At 38.5% G+C, this 20,101-nt stretch overlaps 1 protein-coding gene and 1 pseudogene across 1 annotated transcript in view; one reads left to right on the forward strand and one right to left on the reverse strand.

The window, feature by feature from the left end:
- The window catches only part of PLBD1 (phospholipase B domain containing 1), an 86,546-nt gene that overhangs the window by 26,399 nt on the left and 40,046 nt on the right, over nt 1-20,101 (reverse strand). The window contains exons 3-6 of the mRNA XM_043882377.1: nt 11,991-12,074; nt 10,067-10,205; nt 5,194-5,334; nt 4,427-4,571 (exon numbers count right to left, since the gene is read on the reverse strand). Coding sequence (XP_043738312.1) covers nt 4,427-4,571; nt 5,194-5,334; nt 10,067-10,205; nt 11,991-12,074 — 509 coding nt within the window. The remainder of the gene's footprint in view (nt 1-4,426; nt 4,572-5,193; nt 5,335-10,066; nt 10,206-11,990; nt 12,075-20,101) is intronic.
- LOC122680727 lies at nt 18,384-19,569 on the forward strand (annotated as a pseudogene).

The following is a 20,101-nucleotide window of genomic DNA, read 5'->3' on the forward strand; positions in this document are numbered from 1 at the left end:
TTGAATAACCTCCTCTATTTTTATGAAGTCAGCTGGGACTCTTGGTGAACACAGAGCATGAGATTGGCTTGAATAAGTCTGGGTGTGCTGGGGTAAGCAAATCCTTTTGCAGTACTGACCAAGGCACAGTGAAGGATTACTAATGCTCCTCCTACCCCTCTATGCTGGAGGACAGTTTTGGGAGTGCCCTTGTAATAATTCTTACTATGCAATTATCCCTCAAGGATTTTGGCAACAACAACAGAAATATACAGAAAGTCAAGATCTGCTATAGTAATTCAGCAGTCATATTTTTTTTTCTTCTTGAAGATGAATATCAATCTTCTATCCATATATTGATCTATAACACATTACGTGGTTTGAGTTGCCTGGATTGTTGCCTCAGCCTTCTACACGTTCTGTTGGAAGCCTCTCTTGTCCACTGCTCAGGAGCTTGGCATTTTGTAATTTTAAAATGCAAATCTATTAATGTCACTTCCACTTCTCACTTTAATGGTCTTGCATTGCCCTTCATTCCCTCCCTCTGGGTTTCTCTGAACTTTTTCTTGCCTACAGGCTTTTACATGTGCTATGTTCCATGTGGAACATTATCCTGTTATCCCAATTGGTCTGGCCAGTTTAAAATTTACACTTGCTTTTGTGTCTTAACATAAACTTTACTTTCTCTTAAAAGTTTGCTCATCATCCCCAAACTACTCTGCCCTATTATTACACAAATCACACTTTAAGCATTGCTTTCTTTGTTTGTCTCTATTTTTCACCAGAAGGTAAAATTTTGTTAGAACAGAGACTGTCTGTCCTGTTTTTCATCACAAATACTCTGTCTAGCACATTTTAACCGAAAATCGTAGATGAATAAATTATATCATGACTTGATCTATCAGTTCTGACTCAACAATTCTTAGTATATTTATCCATATTAGGAAGAACCTCTAAGTCCTGCTACTCTGAATACAAAACCAACATCACAATCCTAATTCACTCAATCTACCGTGGCATTCCTTCACCAAAGAAAAACAAGTCACCCAGCTTCTTTTCTGGGATCAACAGTACCTTCACATGGCATAGAGTTCACAGCAAAGCTTAGTTCCACACCTATTGAATGAATCCAATGTGACCAATCGCTTAATTAAACAATTCTTTCTAATATAAATAAAATTCTACATAGTTTTCATGTTTGCTGTTGAGAACAAAGCAGTTTAGTTAGAGAAATTAGGAATTACAGTGCTCCACTGGCTCCTATAAAAAAATCTTGCAGTAAGAAAGATGTCTTTTGTTTTCTCTCAGTTATATCTATACTTCTGTATCTGTCTATTCTGTAAGGAAATCAACCCTGAATATTCATTGGAAGAACTGATGCTGAAGCTGAAGTTCCAATGCTTTGGCTGACTCAAAGAGCCAACTCATTGGAAAAGACCCTGATGCTGGGGAAGGTTGAAGGCAGGAGGAGAATGGGGACAACAGAGGATGAGATGGTTGGATGGCATCACCGACTCAATGGACATGAGTTTGAACAACCTCCAGGAGATGGAAGGACAGGGAAGCCTGGTGTGCTGCAGTCCATGGGTCACAAAGAATCAGACACAACTAAGCAACTGAACAACAATAATACATGCAAATATCAGCAAGCCAAACGTTTTCATATGAAATCCCTCCATGGCCTTCCCCCTCACTACTTTTGGGATCCAGGACTGTTAAGATTGGAGAGGTTTGAAAGCAAAGATTTCAGGTAGCAGTTGAATTTTGCGTTTTATCAAAAATAGGAGGACGAGTAGGAATGGTTCATTGTCTCAGTATCTTGCTGTACTTAAATTTTGGAACAAAGAATCAAAGCATGGTCTAACTTGCAGAAAGGAGTCCTCAGTCCCCCTCAATACTAAAACAATTCAGCAGACAACAACAAAGATGAAATCCAAGTGGTCTCAAAGGAAGGATCAGGTCACAAGGACAGTAAAACAGACCACTATTCCCCTGGTCAGAATTCCTGATAGAGTAAAGCTAGTATTATCAAGAACAACAGAACCAGAAGAGGCAATAATACTCTGACAAAAATACTCTTTCAAAGGTAGATATGACAGGTGATTGGTATAACCACCCTGTAAGTTGCATATTTGTAATTAGAGCTTGGTGTCCACATCATACCCATGTAGGACACTTGGATGTTGGGTAAGAACTTCCCCCTTGTCTTTTTGCTGGTAATGTTTCCGGTAGAGGTTGCAAACCAGCTGTTGAGGGCAATCCCAGTTATCAGATACAATTTCAGGGGTTTACACAGTGGATTTTGTTTTTTAAATCCATATTTCTCTCTTGAGAAGCTAGAGGATATGGAAATACTGATCTCCAGGACATGTCCGGGTGACAACAGTCAGTAGGTGTTGAATAGCTGACTCCCTTTCAATGGACCCTGTCTTTGCTATAATTGTTTCCACTTCTATTTACTTTTACTGACCCCTTTTATTCACTTGTATCATCTTCTCATCCCCTTTAGGCATGCATGTGTGCACACTCAGTCTCTTCAGTCATGTCCAACTCTGCGACTCCATGGACTGTGGCCGACCAGGCTCCTCTGTCCATGGGATTCTCCAGGCAGGGAGAGAATGCCCTCCTTCAGGAGATCTTCCTAACCCAGGGATCGAACCCACACCTCTAACATCTCCTGCATTGGCAAGTGGTTCTTTACCATTAGCACCACCTAGGAAGCCCATTGCAGACATGAGCCCCCTGGGAAGCCCCCGCTTTAAGCACAGGAGTTTGCAATTCCTACTCTACAAAGACTGTCCCTTCTCATCCATTTCTACTTGCTCAAATTCTAGTCATCATTCATGGTTCATCTCAAATGTCAACTTTTTTCCTTTTCCCAACAATCAGATGTGAGTTATCCCAATTTTGAATACTCACAACATTTCTAATACTTCTTTTGTAGCCTATATAGTATTCAGCAGTAGTATTATTATCTGTATTTTATTTGTCTTGTTAGTATAAGACCTATAAGCTTGGGACAACGTCCCTTGTCAGCTCAGGAGCAGTTATGGAATGAGAACGACACCCCTTTTCCCTAGGAAACATAATTCTCCTAAAAGAAAAGGGGGGAATGAGAGGGTAACAGGCAGGAAGGCCAGGGGTCTCCAAACGGAGGAAAGAGGCTGCAAGTGCCAGACATTTTTATCTCTCTTAAGCGGCAGGAGGAAACAAACCAGCGATGTTTTTTCTTCTCTATACAAATTTAAAAGGAGGTTTCTCCTAAAATGCTGTGTTGCCATGACACCTGGTTTCACCTGAAGCTAACTACTCTCAAACCTTGAGTTAACCAATACATTTCTTTTTCTTATGGAAATGTTGTCTTAAGCTATGACTCTATCTTCAAGTTGGTTCCGCCAAATGGCCCAACCTACTTACTCAGGTATTGTTCCCCTAATCTATATAAACGAAACTATTTGTTGGTAATCTGCCCTTCTACAAGATTCAAGTCAATCATTTTATGGCCAGGGATGAATTATCTGGTGCCATTCTAAGTTTTATGACATTCCTTTCTTTTCATTAACAGATTGTGAGTGACTATATAACAATAATGTATCTTGCCTGAGGACAGTCTTTGGATTAAACCCTCTGGCTAATTCTGTTATCTTAAAACATAAATTATGGGAGTAGGTCTGGCCTTTACAAGGATGTATCCTGCCTGAGGACAATCTTTGGATTAAACCTTCTGGCCAACTCTGTCATCTTAAAATGTAAATTATGGGAGTAGGTCTGGTGAGGTCTTTACAACCTCCAGACATTCTTTGGATTCATTGGAGAGTATATAATTCCATTGCTAATACTAGCAAAGGGGTACTCTTTTGCCCCCTTCTGATGCCTATGTCAGAAGCTTTCTCTATCTCCTTTATACTTTAATAAAACTTTATTACACACACACACACACAAAAAGACCTATAAGCTTGTACATTCATTCACTCATTCATTCAACAAAAATTTATTTAAGTACATGTTGCCACACACTAGGTAAAGTCCTGTGGATATTGCAAAGAATAAGAGAAATGGGTAAATCAACCATACTTCGACTAAAAAAAAAATCATATAAAAGAGTACTGGAGACAGGCTCTCAAGGAGAAACTGCAATCAGGATCTTTCTTGCTCATCTTTGTGTCCACTGCAGAGCCTCAGAAAGTGACTTGTACTTAATAAATACTCAGTTGGCATTTGTAGAAGTTGCCAATTTTTGGCAACCCTCTTAGCATAGTTTATGACATACTACTTTAAGTAAAAATAATAGAGTTATAGTTCTTCAAACAGCACTCTAAAAACCAGTTTTCATTAATATATGTTAATCACTAAACATTTCTTAATCCACTCCAGTTACTCTGAATCACCAAGGTTTTATCCTGAAATAGGACTCAAAGTACTGAGATGTCCCTCTAAATTTAGTTACCTGGGTAACTGCTGAAAGAGAGGCGACTGCTGCTGGTGTCTTTATCAACGATGTTGAAGTCCCAGTGTTTATATATCCTGAGCATGGCTGCATATGTGTACCAGCTTGAGTGAGCAAAAAAGATGTTCTCAAATCCAGGAAGAACCTATAGCCAGAATCACAGTGAAGTAAACAGATAACTGACTGCAAATGTGGGAAATGTACAAGGATTACATCTATTGAGGTGTTTATTGCTATATTTGGTAGTGGAAAATTAACCTTTAATGTACACAAGACAGATTCTGTCCTAGCTTCCAAAATGGAAGATTCTAGAGTGTAGGAGTGGCAGGTACATACAGCATGAGAAAAATGATGGAAGAAATAGAAGTGCTGTGTGCATGCTAAGTGGCTTCAGTGGTGTCTGAGTCTTTGTGATCCCATGGACTGTAGCCTGCCAGGGTCCTCTGTCCATGGGATTCTCCAGGCAAGAATACTGAAGTGGGCTGCCAGCTCCTCCTCCAGGGGATCCTCCTGACTCAGGGATCGAACCAACATCTCTTGAGTCTCCTGCATTGGCAGGTGGGTTCTTTACCACTAGCGTCCAAACAGAGAAAACATCATGTACATCCAATTCCCTCTATCAGTTCCTTCCAGTTCTTAACTTCCATGACAGAGGAACCCATGAGGTGATATGTAACTACAGCAGGGCTGATGAGATGCCATGTTTGGGTGACATATAGAAAGAATCTCCACGGACCAGAAGAAGGACAATGAGAAAGGCTACTCACCTTAATAAGGGCAGAGCAATGTCCCATGTCCCATCTCTTAAAAAACTTCAGGCTGGAGTTTTTTGTGGGAGAAAGTGAGGGAATCAGATCCAGCAGGTCTCCAATAGCATTCAGGAACTGAATCTGGAACAGGGTGATGGGCTGGGGAAAGACAAAGACTGCACTTAACATTGATTTGTTACTATCACATGTCATTTTCTATCGGGAGGGTTCCCCTTGTTAGGTATCCACTACATCATTCCTTTGTGAAGAGTCCCTCATGTAACAGATACCTAGATTTTTTTGTTCTTTATAAAATAATTTTTATTACTTTATAGTTTACAAGACGTTTTAGCCTGTTATCCACAGATTTGAGGAGTGGGTCCTGGGAGAGGAAAACAAACAAAGCACTCTGCTTGCATTTCTCTACCGCAAGTTTTTTCAGTCTTGGCACGAGTGATACATACATACATATGTGCATGCCCAGTCATGTCTGACTCTGGGACCCTGTGGACTGTAGCCTGCCAGGCTTCCCTGTCCATGGGACTTCTCGGGAAAGAACACTGGAGTGGGCTGTCATAAGATCTATAGTGGAAATTCTTTCCACTCCTCTTCTCTGCTCAAACCTCAATCCTGTCTCCAGCTTACCACTTGAACTGGTTTCTAGCGTCTCTCTCTAGACTTTTAAAAATGCCTTGTATGTGCTAAGTCGCTTTAGTCGTGTACTACTCTGCAACCCTATGGACCATAGCCTACCAGGCTCCTCTGCCCATGGGGAGTCTCCAGGCAAGAATACTGGAATGGGTTGCCATGCCCTCCTCCAGGGAATCTTTTTAAAAATGCCTTACAAATACATTTTTTTAAACATAAATGACAGTATATTTTATGTGCTTCTTTTCACCTTGATTTTTTTTTTCCTCTTCATATCTTTTGGTATCTTGGGGACCTTTCCATATTGGATGTAAAAATCTTCCTCATTATTTTAAACAGTATGTTAATGAATGAATGCATTATAATGTTTTAAATCAGTATTTTATTGGTGGACTTTCAGGTGGTTTTCTAGTCTTTTACTATTAAAGACAATCTTCCAATAATCAGCCTTGGACACATTATTTTCTATGTGTGTAACTTTGTGTAGAATACCTTTCTAGAGATGATTTTGATTTTAATAGATATTTCCATATTATCTTCACAGGGCTTCCTTCAATTATACTATTACAGCCTCAACAAAGAATTAAACAATTAGTTTATTTCCAATTTGATAAGGAAAAAACAGTATCTGGTAGCTACATTTAAGGTAGACTATTTTCAAAGTCTTTATTGACTTTGTTATAATATTGCTTCTGTTTTATGTGTTGTTTTTTGTTTTGGCCATGAGGCATGTGGGATCTTAGTTCCCCAACCAGGGATGGAACTCCCCTGCACTGGAAGACGAAGTCTTCGCCACTAGACTGCCAGGGAAGTCCCCTCACTAGTTTATCTTGACATTTATTAGTACGGCTAAGTATATATTTAAGAATCTTTGGATTTACTTTTTGTGAACTGTTAGCATGCTTTATTTTTCTACTAGGTTATTCTTTTTTATCTGCTTTTAAGAGCTCCTTAAGTCTGATATGAATTGCACGATTTTTTCAGTTTGTAATTTGCCTTTAAATTTTTTGCCTTTATTTTAAAAATCAAGAATGATATCATACATATGAAAGAATGAAGATGTATATGCACATTTTAAGAAAAAAATAATAAAAATAAACTATGTACCTGCATCCCAGTTAAAAAATAAAATATTTTAAATAGAATACTAGCTGTGCCTTAGAAAGTCACCAATCTCATTTCTGTTCCCCACCAGCAGTAACCACTCTGCTAAATTTCATGTTGTTCATTACTTGCTTTCCTATCATTTTATCATCTATGTATAAATCCCTAGGCAATATATTTTTAAAACTTTGCCTGGTTTAGAATATGGATAAATAGAATCATATCATGTGCATTATTTTGCTCAAAATTATTTTTTTATATTGATCAATGTTGATAGTGTGCAAATGGTTCATTCATTTTCATTCTTATATGGTATCCCATTACATGAACATATGGTATCACAATATACTTAGGATAAACATTTGAGATGTTTACAGTTCACGGTAAACTATGGTGCTGTGAACTTTTACATATGTGGACCCCATGTTCAAGACTGTATCTAATCTTGGAGTGGATCCGCCAGGTTGTAGAATATGTATTAACCTCAAATGTTTCAAGTAATGTCCAATCCTTTTCCAAAGTGGTTGTATGAGTTTACTTACACCAACAGTGGTTGGGATTTCCCAATTCTGGTGTGTAATAGGATTTCATTGTGGCTTTATGATGCATTTTCTTGAAATCGTGCATTTCTTCACATGTTTATTGGCCATTTGTATTTCCTCTTCTGTGAAGTTCCTGTTGATGTTTTGTGCCCGTTACCCATTTTTCTACTGGGTATGTTCTTTTTAAAAATTTGTTGACATTATGTATTTTAGATACAAATCCTTTGTTAGTTAAATGTATTGTAAATATCTTCCCTTGGTTTGCAGCTTATCTTTTCAGTCTCTATATTTTCTTTTGATAAAAAGAAATTCTTATTTTAATTAGTCAAATTTCCCAATCTTTTTCTTCATGGCTAGTGCTTCTATGTCTTGTTTAAGATAGACCATATCCTCCTGGGGAAGACTAAATGCTACTGGGTCAAGGCTATTGTCATTACTTCTAGGCTTTTTCAAGGGACAAAGAAAGGAAATTGTACATTTTTTTTTTTTATTAAGGAAGTTAAAAGTAATGATTTCCTACCTATATGTTAATTAAAAAATACACAGCGTGTTTACTTCATTAACTTCTCTTGTGCTGAAAATCTTTTTATCTAATATACTTCTTTACTTTATCTTCATCTATCAAATTCTATCAGACTTCAAAATAGCAATATCAATATTTTTACTAAAGTAAGATTACAAGTCAAGGCTGTCTATTTTTGTTTTGGTGATTTTTTTATCCTTAGCATCTGTTCCATGGAGGATGCCCTGCTTTTTGAGGATAATTGTTTTTTGCTCTTTTGTTTTGGCCATGCTGTGTGGCATGTGGGATCCTAGTTTCCTGACTGAGGACCGAACTCATGTCCCCTGCACTGAAAGTGTGGAGTCCCAACCACTGGATCACCAGGGAAGTTCAATAACTCTGTTTTGACGTCATTTAACTGTTGCCCATATGGTTATACGATGAACTTGATATACCACTAAGTATATTTGTGTGCATGCATTTTCAGGTCTCAGGAGTTGCTTTGCTTTAAAAAATTTTGTTAAGTATGAACAGCATTTACATGGTTTCAAAGTCAAATGTAAAAAAGCAGTTTACATCCAGAGAAATGTAGCTTTCATTTCTGCTCCCTCCACTCTCCTTTCATTTATCTTTTAGTTATTGGTTTACACTTTCATTGCTTTTCTCCTTGAAAATATGAGTAAATCTATCATCTATCTATCTATCATCTATTATCTATCTATCTATCACATATCTATCAATCATCTATTATCTATCTATCTCAATTTCTTATGCAGAAGGCAGCACACGATATACACTGGTCTTTACTTTTTACACTTAATAACAGATTCTGAAGGTCAGTCCATAGCAGTATATGGAGATACACCTCATTCCTGTTTACAGCCACATCATTCGTACAACCAGTCTTCCATGTCTTTGGCCGTTTTCAGTCTTTTCACTACTGTAAATTATCTGCAGTGAATAGGCTTCTATTGTCGCCAGTGAACCTTTGTGATAATTCTGGAGATCCTGCGTCAGAGGATAAATGAGTATGTGATTTTGGTGCTGGGTGCCAAACTGTCCATAGCAGATATGCCATTTTGTATTCCCACCAGTCTTTTAGGAAAATGTCTTTTTCCCCTTATTACCTCATCAACACAGTACACTCTCACACATTGGAATTTCTGCCAAATTGATAAGTGAGAAAATATTTCTCAGTATGGCTTTCCAGGTGGCTCAGTGGTAAAGAATCCACCTGCCAATGCAGGAGACGTGGGTTCGAGCCCTGGGTCGGGAAGATTCCTCTGGAGAAGGAAATGGCAACGCACTCCAATATTCTTGCCTGGGAAGTCCCATGGACAGAGGAGTCTGGCGGACTACAGTCCATGGGCTCACAAAGGGATTGGACACAACTTAGTGACTAAACAACAAGCGTTTCTCAGTATGGTTTTAATTTGCATTTCTAATTTTATTACCAAGGCCAAGCTCATGTGATTAACAATACTTTTTGCACCTATTTTCTATAAACTGTTATTTTATATATTCTGTCCAGTGTGTGTGCGTGCACGTGTGTGTGTGGTTATATATATTACCCCCAGGAAATAAAATCTTCCTAGTTTTTGTAAGTATATTAAAGAGTACCTTTCTATCCTCAATGCTTCAGTAAACTTTTCAGAAAAAACTCTGACATGTGAGCCTGGGTTGTGTGTGTGTTTGTGTATGTGTGTGCATGTGCTGAGGAGGATGGAAAGCATAGTACTTGCACACTTTTAAAAACTTATACATTTTTCTTTATCATATTGTCTAAAACTCTAGCTTTAGAAGGTTAATCAAATAGCCAGTACATTCATATCAGACTTTAACCTGACCCAGGGCACATGAACAAGACTGACAGGATGCAGAAACAAGCTGGTTTATTTGTGTATTAAGCTTGGATTTTGCGTCCAACATTGAGTCAGGTTCTAGTAATGAGATAGATAAGACTGTACTTCTATGCAAAAAATTTATTTTTTAGTCCTAATTTGATCTTCTCCTTAGTTGGAATGTAATTTTAAAGACCATTTTCAGTATTCTTGCCATACCACATAAATCCTGAGTGGCTTTTTAGAAATCTTACCTTTGTTCCTTCTAATATAGCTCTCTTTGTTGCCCCTGAATACAGCCCATCCATTTGTGCCATAACATAGCCTGCGTGTTTCCAAAATGGGTCATCCTTGTAATATTTGATGTTCTCCCGGGTCCATTGATCTTGCTTCCTGGAAGACAAATTAGATTTGTACTAGTGGTCTCTAGGGTTGTTCATCCAAAGCCAAATTAAACCCAAGCATTTAAAGATTATATATTCAGATACTTATGCTAGTATAGGGGCTTCCCTGGTGTCTCAGATGGTAAAGAATCTGCCTGCAATGTGGGAGACCTGGGTTTGATCCCTGGGTTGGGAAGATCCCCTGGAGGAGGGCATGGCAACCCACTCCAGTATTCTTGCCTGGAGAATCCCCATGAATGGAGGAGGCTGGCGGGCTACAGTCCATGGGGTCCCAAAGAATCAGACACGACTGAGCGACTAAGCACACACAAAGGCTAGTATAATTTAAATTCTGGCTCTTGTAACATTCCAGTAATTTTGAAAAGATATTAGGGCAAATCCTAAATGCTTTTTAATTTCTCCCAAGGACTATGAAAGTGAACATGTTAGTCGGACAGTCATGTCCAAGTCTCTATGACCCCATGGACTGCAGCCTGCCAGGCTTCTCTGTCCATGGATTTCTCCAGGCAAGAATACTAAAGTAGATAGCCATTCCCTTTTCCAGGGGATCTTCCTGACCCAGGGATTGAACCCAAGTATCCCGTGCTGCAGACAGATTCTTTGCCATCTGAGCCACCAGGGAAGCCCCAAGGACTATGACTCTTTATAACTCTGCATGCTTTACCTAGAACTATCTAGAAACACAGATGTGATATTTATTTATTTATCTGTGATTTATTTATCTGTGATATTGAGACCTAAGAAAGTTGAGGACAGACTATTCAAATGCATCTCATATAATATTATAATGTTTTCACTAAATCCATAGTGACAAGTTGATTAACTTACTTTTGTTAGATATAAGTGGTAAAGTTAAGCAGGAAAAAAAAAAGCTCTTAAGGACAAGTGGTTTGTATTTGCTTATATTTCTCTCAGATCATTTTCATAGTTTATGGTTTGTTCTATTCCAGTTTTTGGCAATAACTGCCTCAATGACTGTCCTATAAAAGTCTTTTTGTTGTTGTTTTATACTCCTTTCATTCTCTCTCATGTTTTAGTTGTCTGCACTTTATGCAAGATAAGTTGACATCACTTTGTATACTAAAAGCAGTTTCTGATTTGTTCAGGCTATCTCCAGATCAGTTTAAAAACACAATATCACTGCTTCACGAGATCTAGCCTAGATGCTCTGAAGGACCTTCACATCTGACAAACAGGTTGCTAGGTATATATTTTAGAGGGCCAAACCAAGAGCTCTTCTATCCCCAAATTAGTCTCAGTCTGTCATCCCCACAAATATAAAACAAATTTTGAATATTGAGAATTATTAGTCTCCAGAAAGCTTTACTAAAATAAAAATATTCTCAAAGGATGTTAGGACTTATAACTTAAGATGTGCACTACCTCCCCAGCTAGGATGAGTCCAGGTCCATAAAAAGGAAGCACCTTAGAGAGGGAGGAGGGGGGTTTCTGAAGGAGAGGAGTCCCCAGGTGGAAGGGATCCAGGGGTTTGGTTTTGCCTGTCTTGTCCTGTGAGGCTTCCTCTAGCTGCATTGCAGCTGATAATGTGATATATTAACCTGACCTCTCAAAGGGCATAAATTAGAAGGCATTTGTCTGCAACCAGTTTTTATGCTATTATCAAAAGGTGCTACACTTAACTACAAGAACCACTCCGGAGTCCTGCCTTAGAGACAGAAAAGAAATTGGTGAAGGAAAAATGGCTGTTTGGAATGACAGATTCGATCCCTGAAGCCTCAGTAACAATGAGAAGAGGAATGCTAATCATACATACATTAAAAAGTCCTGCACTTTATTCAACATGGAGCGTTTCTTGATCAGCTGTGGGTAGAGGTTTGTGAAGTGGTCATCTATGTGCCTGAAACGAGAGATGAAAATCGTTACATTTCCATTTTTCTTCTGGGATTTTCCCATCACAGTAAATTACTTGTTATTTTGGCTAACTGAGATGTTCCCTATTGCAAACCTTCCCTATCTTTTTTAATAAATCAAACACACAATTTAAAATTGGAAATATTTTCAATGTATAGAAAAGCATAGAATATAACGAACACCCAAGTATCCACCAGTCAACTATATTAAATCATTCATTATATTTTACTATATTTGTTTCATATTTTTAAAAAAGATATAAAACATAAGCTAGAGTTGAAGTGCTGACATTAATTGTCCTCCCTTCTCCCTAGAGGCAACTGCAATCTTAAATCAGTATTTATTATTCTCATACACATTTTAATACCATATATATATTTAAATATTTAATCATAGATAATGTAGAGCATTGCACCCAAGTACTGCATTTCAGAGTCTTCTGTTGACTATGAGGGTTACTCCATTTCTTCTAAGGGATTCTTGCCCATAGTAGTAGATATAATGGTCACCAGAATTAAATTCACCCATTCTAGTCCATGACCTAAAATGTCAATGTTCATTCTTGCCATCTCCTATTTGACCACTTCCAATTCGCCTTGATTCATGGATCTAACATTCCAGGTTCCTATGCAATATTGTTTTTTACAGCATTGTACTTTACTTTCATCACCAGTCACATCCACAACTGGGCGCTGTTTTTGCTTTGGCTCCATCTCTTCATTCTTTCTGGAATTATTTCTCCACTCTTCTCCAGTAGCATATTGGGCACCTTCTGACTTGGGGAGTTCATCTTTCAGTGTCATATCTTTTTGTTCTCAAGGCAAGAATACTGGAGTGGTTTGCCATTCACTTCTCCTTCTCCGGTGGACGTTTTGTCAGAACTCTCCAGCATGACCCATCCATCTTGGGTGGCCCTACACGGCATGCTCATAGTTTCATTGAGTTAGACAAGGCTATGATCCATGTGATCAGTTTGGTTAGTTTTCTGTGACTGTGGTTTGCATTCTATCTGCCTCTGATGGATAAGGTTAAGAGGCTTATGGAAGCTTCCTGATGGGAGAGACTGACTGTGGGGTTCCAAAGAATAGCAAGGAGAGATAAAAAAGCCTTCCTAACTGATTAATGCAAAGAAACAGACAAAAACAATAGAATGGGAAAGACTAGAGATCTCTTCAAGAAAATTAGAGATACCAAGGGAACATTTCATGCAAAGATGGGCACAATAAAGGACAGAAATGGTATGGGCCTAACAGAAGCAGAAGATATTCAGAAGAGGTGGCAAGAATACACAGAAGAACTATACAAAAAAGATCTTCATGACCCAGATAACCACAATGGTGTGATCACTCACCTAGAGCCAGACATCCTGGAATGCGAAGTCAAGTAGGCCTTAGGAAGCATTACTATGAACAAAGCTAGTGGAGGTGATGGAATTCCAGTTGAGCTATTTTGAATCCTAAAAGATGATGCTGTCAAAGATCTTCACTCAATATGCCAGAAAATTTGGAAAACCCAGCAGTGGCCACAGGACTGGAAAAGGTCCGTTTTCATTCCAAACCCAAAGAAAGGCAATGACAAAGAATGCTCAAACTACCACACAATTGCACTCATCTCACATGCTAGTAAGGTAATGCTCAAAATTCTCCAGGCCAGGCTTCAACAGTACATGAACTGTGAACTTCCAGATGTTTAAGCTGGTTTCAGAAAAGGCAGAGGAACCAGTGCTCAAATTGCCAACGTCTGTTGGATCATTGAAAAAGCAAGAGAGTTCCAGAAAAACATTTACTTCTACTTTATTGACTACACGAAAGCCTTTGACTGTGTGCATCACAACAAATTGTGGAAAATTCTTAGAGATGGGAATACCAGACCACCTTACCTGCCTCATGAGAAACCTGTATGCAGGTCAAGAAGCAACAGTTAGAACTGGACATGAAACAACAGACTTGTTCCAAATTGGGAAGGGAGTACATTAAGGCTGTATATTGTCACCCTGCTTATTTGACTTATATGCAGAGTACATCATGCGAAATGCTAGGCTGGATGAAGCACAAGCTGGAATCAAGATTTCAGGGAGAAATACCAATAACCTCAGATACGCAGATGATACCACCCTTATGGCAGAAAGTGAAGAAGAATTAAAAGAGCCTCTTGGTGAAAGTGAAAGAGGAGAGTGAAAAAGCTGGCGTAAAACTCAACATTCAAAAAACTAAGATCATGGCATCCAGTCCCATCACTTCAATGGCAAATAGATGGGGAAACAATGGAAACAGTGAGGGATTTTATTTTTGGGGGCTCCAAAATCACTGCAGATGGTGATTGCAGCCATGAAATTAAAAGATGCTTGCTCCTTAGAAGAAATGCTATGACAAACCTAGACATTATATTAAAAAGCAGAGACATTAGTTAGCTGACAAAGGTCCATCGAGTCAAAGCTATTGTTTTTCCAGTAGTCATGTATGGATGTAAGAGTTGAACCATAAAGAAAACTGAATGCCAAAGAATTGATGCTTTTGAACTGTGGTGTTGGAGAAGACTCTTGAGAGTCCCTTGGACTGCAAGGAGATCCAACCAGTCAATTGTAATGGAAATCAGTCCTGAATATTCATTGGAAGAACTGATGCTGAAGCTGAAGCTCCAATACTTTGGCCACCTGATGCGAAGAACTGACTCACTGGAAAAGACCCTGATGCTGGGAAAGAAAGAAGGCAGGAGGAGAAGGGGACAACAGAGGATGAGATGGCTGGATGGCACCCCAACTTGCTGGACATGAGTTTGAGCAAGCGCTGGGAGTTGGTGATGGACAGGGAAGCCTGGTGTGCTGCAATTCATGGGGTTGCAAAGAGTTGGACATGGCTGAGCGACTGAACTAAACTGTATAGCAATATTTATCATGTTTCAGAGCATATATAAATAAGTAAATAAGATCATACTATCTACCTAACTTGTTTGTTTCCACATGATATTTTTTAATTTTTTTGCATTTAGTGTCATAATATTTATTTAATAGAAATCTATAGTATTAAATTACATTAATATAATTTATTCTGTATGTAGTCTAAATGACATGGTCAATTCTTTTTTTAAATGTTTTAGTTGGAGGATAATTGCTTTACAATATTGTGTTTGTTTCTGCCATATATCAGCATGAATCAGTGATAGGTATACACACATCCCCTCCCTCTTGAGCCTTCTTCACACCTCCCACCCCTCCATATGACATTTTAAAAGAATTATCTATGCTATTATCAGCTTAAATTTATTGTTTTCATGTGCTGATGGTATTCCATGCTATGACTATGTAAAAATTCATTTATGCAGTCCTATGATAAACATTTAACTGGTTTTTAATTTTTCACTATTATAATACAACTTCAAACATTCTTGTAAATATCTTTTTTTACACATTTGTTTTTCTAGGATACATATATACACACACACACATATATATAAAAATGCTGGGGTGAATATTCTATATACCTAGAGTTATAGATATTGCCAAATTGTTCTCCATAGCGATTGTACCAAATTACATTCTTCTGAACTACATGTTAGATTTCTCTTTGCTCCATGGCTTCACCAACACTTGGCACAGTCACACTTTCAAATTTTCAACAATTTGATGTATTTGAAATGATATGTTGTTTTAATTTCCATTCCCCTCAGGATTATTGACTATTTGAGCTTCTTTAAAACTTATTTTAAAAATTAAATGTTCCTCACATGATATACAGTAAGCATTTCTGGTGAGCTATACTTGACATATAACATTGTGTAATGGTTTGATGCATTTATCTGTTACAGTATGATTGCCACCATCATATTAGTTAACACCTCTATCATGGTACATAATTATAATTTCATTTTTTGTGATGAGAACAGTTAAGATCTAATCTCTTAGCAACTCTGAAATTTATAATACAGGATGGTTGACTACAACCACTATGTTGTGCCTTAGATCTCTAGGACTTATTTACCTACTGGTGGCAAGTTAGTGTCCTTGAACAACATCTCCTCAATTGAACATTTTTTAATTGATGAGAATAATCCTTTTACATCTATTGTGATTTTAATATACTTGCATTTATTTTTATAATCTGTCCTGTTTTCCAATTACCATCCCTTTCTTTGTCATTCTTTTATATTTTCCCCATTAGATAACATTTTATTATCCTTCTTTTAGCTTCCTGCTAATTTAAAAGCTATAAAATGTACAACTGACTCTTAAACAACATGTGTTTGTACTACAAGGGTCCACTTAGATGTGGATTAAAAAATATATATACACTCTTTAAATATGGAGGGCCAATTATAAGTCTACATGAGGGTTTTTGATTGCATAGGGTTGGGGATGGGTGTACCAATGCCTCTAACCCCAGCATTGTTCAAGGGTCAGCTCTATGTCCATCCTGAGGGCAACCATCGTTAAAAATTTTTTAAACATTCATAACTATGCATTTTATTATAAAATCTAAGAATTTTTTTGTTTGTTTGTTTTTGGCTGCACAAAGTGGCAGATGAGATCTTAGTTCCCTGACCAGTGAGCAACCCGTGCCCCCTGCAATGGAAGCACAGAGTCTACCACTGGATTGCCAGGGAATTCCCATATAAAATCTAAATGAATTTTATGTTTCTCTCCTCCTCCAAACATACACATCTTAGCAAGCTTTACCTACCCACTGACATCATCCATCATGTTATTGTTCGAAGATTTAGTTTTACCTTTTCAATTAAAAAAATTATTAATTTTTTTGAAGTTTTACAATTAAATCTTATTAATTTCTTTCTTTCTTGTGTTAACAATTGTTCCTTATATCCCAAATATTCCCTCCTGCTATTCTTGTCAGTGTGTGTCCTATAATATCAAAAGGTAAATAGAAGTCTGGGCATGGTGAAATATTTTATTTATCTAAAAATATCCTTGTTTTGCCCTTGCTCTTGGGTAATTGAAATGGTTTTAAAACTCTAGTTTTATTTTTCCTTAGTACTTTTAAAATATTGGACTTCCCTGATAGCTCAGTTGATAAAGAATCCGCCTGCAATGCAGGAGACCCCTGTTCAATTACTGGGTCGGGAAGATCCTCTGGAGAAGAGATAGGCTATCCACTCCAGTATTCTTGGGCTTCCCTTGTGGCTCAGTTGGTAAAGAATCTATCTGCAATGCAGGAGACCTGGGTTTGATCCCTGGGTTGGGAAGATTGCCTGGAGAAGGGAAAAGCTACCCACTCCAGTATTCTGGCTTGGAGAATTCCGTGGACTGAATAGTCCATGGAGTCACAAAGACATATCTTCTGGCTCTATTGTTGCTAATGAGAAATATGCTATCAGTCAAGCTGAGATTCCTTGGTAATCACTGTTTTTCTTGCTGATAGTTTTTAAAAATTTCCCTTTAACCTCAGTTCTCTGTAGTTTCACCCTCTGGGTTGTAGCAATTTAATAGGCTGTGTCTTCTAACCAAGGACTCCATTGTTTATTTGTTGTCTTTTTGCTGCACTACGTACCTTGTGGGATCTTAGGTCCCTGACCAGGGAATTGAACCTGGGCCCATGGCAGTGAAAGTGTCAAATCCTAACCACTGGACTGCCAGGGAACTCTGAAAGTGTTTCCCCCCCCCCCCTTTTTTTTCTTTGTTTTGGCTGCACTGGGGGAGTTGCAGGATCTCAGTTCCCTGAGCAGGAACTGAACTTGGGCCATGGCAGTGAAAGCCTGGGATCCTAACCACAAGGCCATAGGGAATTCCCTTCATGTCTTTTTCAATTTTGATCAATTCTCAACTACTACCCTGTTAACTCCTCCTTATTTGAAATTCCTCCAGTTTTTTCTCCCCCCCACCCCCCGGGGCTTCTGATAGACATATGTTGGAGTTACTTAATCAAATCTCTCTATTTAATAACAGCTCTCTCGTTATTTTTACCCCTTTCTCTGGGCAGTGTACCATGTAAATCCCTCAATACCAGTGTTTGATTCAGAAATTATTTCTCTGACTTTATCTCGGCTAAGGTTTGCCCACTTATTGATATTTAAAAAATTAATTTCCCTAATTTTCATTTATGATATTTCAAACAAGTTCTTATAAAATATCTACTTGTCTTCTTATTCTTCCTTCTTGCTCCACTAATTCTTCAAGTTTTCCTTCATTTGTAACTTAGAGTACCTTAAGCATATTTAAAGTGTTTATTCCAAAGGCAAGGGCCCAGTGAGAGATGGAGGAGCTGTGGCTGCCCCAGCCGCGCACAGCAACGCGCTCCTCCCCACTCCCCCACACTGGCATCGGCCTGCTCATTGGCAGGTGAAAATGGTGAAAAAGACCACTTACTATGACGTCTTGGGGGTCAAACCCAATGCCACCCAAGAAGAATTGAAACAGGCTTACAGGAAACCAGCCTTGAAGTACCACCCTGATAAGACTCCAAATGAAGGTGAGAAATTTAAACGGATTTCTCAAGCTTATGAAGTGCTCTCTGATGCAAAGAAAAGAGAATCATAAGACAAAGGAGGAGAACAGGCAATTAAAGAAGGTGGAGCAGGTGGTGGTTTTGGCTTCCCCATGGACATCTTTGATATGTTATTCAGAGGAGGAGGCAGGATACAGAGAGAGAGAGGCTAAAAACGTTGTGCATCAACTTATAGTAACCTTAGGAGAATTTATACAATGGTGCAACAAGAAAACTAGCTCTGCAAAAGAATGTGATCTGTGACAAATGTGAAGGCCGAAGTGGTAAGAAAGGAGTGGCAGAATACTGTCCCAGTCCACTGGAATGCAAATAAGAATTCATCAAATAAGACCTAGCATGGTTCAGCAAATTCAGTCTGTCTGCATGGAGTGCCAGGGCCATGGGGAGCGGATCAGCCCTAAAGATAGATGTAAAAGCTGCAATGGAAGGAAGATAGTTTGAGAAAAGAAAATTCTAGAAGTTCATATAGACAAAGGCGTGAAAGATGGCCAGAAGGTAACATTCCATGGTGAAGGAGACCGAGAACCAGGACTGGAGCCAGGAGATATTATCATTGTTTTAGATCAGAAGGATCATGCTGTTTTCACTTGATGAGGAGAAGAACTTTTCATGTGTATGGCCATACAGTTGACTGAGGCATTGTGTGGCTTCCAGAAGCCAATGTCTACTCTTGACAACTGAATCATAGTCATCACTTCTCATCCAGGTGAGATTGTTAAGCATGTAGATATCAAGTGTGTGCTAAATGAAGGCATGCCAGTTTATCATGGGCCATATGAAAAGGGTTGCCTAACCATTGAATTTAAGGTAAACTTTCCTGAGAATGGCTTTCTCGCTCCTGATAAACTCTCCTTCCTGGAAAAACTTCTGCCTGAGAGGAAGGAGGTAGAAGAGACTGATGAAATGGACCAGGTAGAATTAGTGGACTTTGATCCAAATCAGGAACGATGGCACCATTACAGTGGAGAAGCATATGAGGATGATGAATATCATCCTAGGGGTGGTGTTCAGTGTCAGACCTCTTAGTAGGGCCCGTGAATAACACTCACTGCTGGTGTTTTATTTGCAGTAGTGATTAAGTGAGGGACTATAATCATAATATGCTCACTACTTGTTTTTGTTTTCACATTCAACTATACTAGTGTTTTAAAAGTTAAATGAAGAATAAACTTGAATATAAAAGCTCTGACTTTGCCCTGTATGTATGATGACTTCAGGGTGCAAGATAAGTTTAATACTTGTAAAAACTACTTTAAAAAATTTCCCCTAGCATTTGTCAGGCCATACTTTGTAATTGATTTCAGCTATGTACATGGAATAGCTTAGACTGAAATGCCAGGTATATGTATTGACTTCAGGGTATGACCCTTAATTGTTAAGCTATGAAATTAAAACTATACTTAGGGGGGAGGAGCCAAGATGGCTGAGGAGTAGGATGGGGAGACCACTTTCTCCCCTACAAATTCATCGAAAGAACAATGGAACACAGAGCAAACTTCACAAAACAACTTCTGATTGCTAGCTGAGGACATCAGGCGCCCAGAAAAGCAGCCCATTG

The sequence above is a fragment of the Cervus elaphus genome, chromosome 22, assembly GCF_910594005.1.
Source record: "Cervus elaphus chromosome 22, mCerEla1.1, whole genome shotgun sequence".
Taxonomy (NCBI): Eukaryota; Metazoa; Chordata; class Mammalia; order Artiodactyla; family Cervidae; genus Cervus; species Cervus elaphus.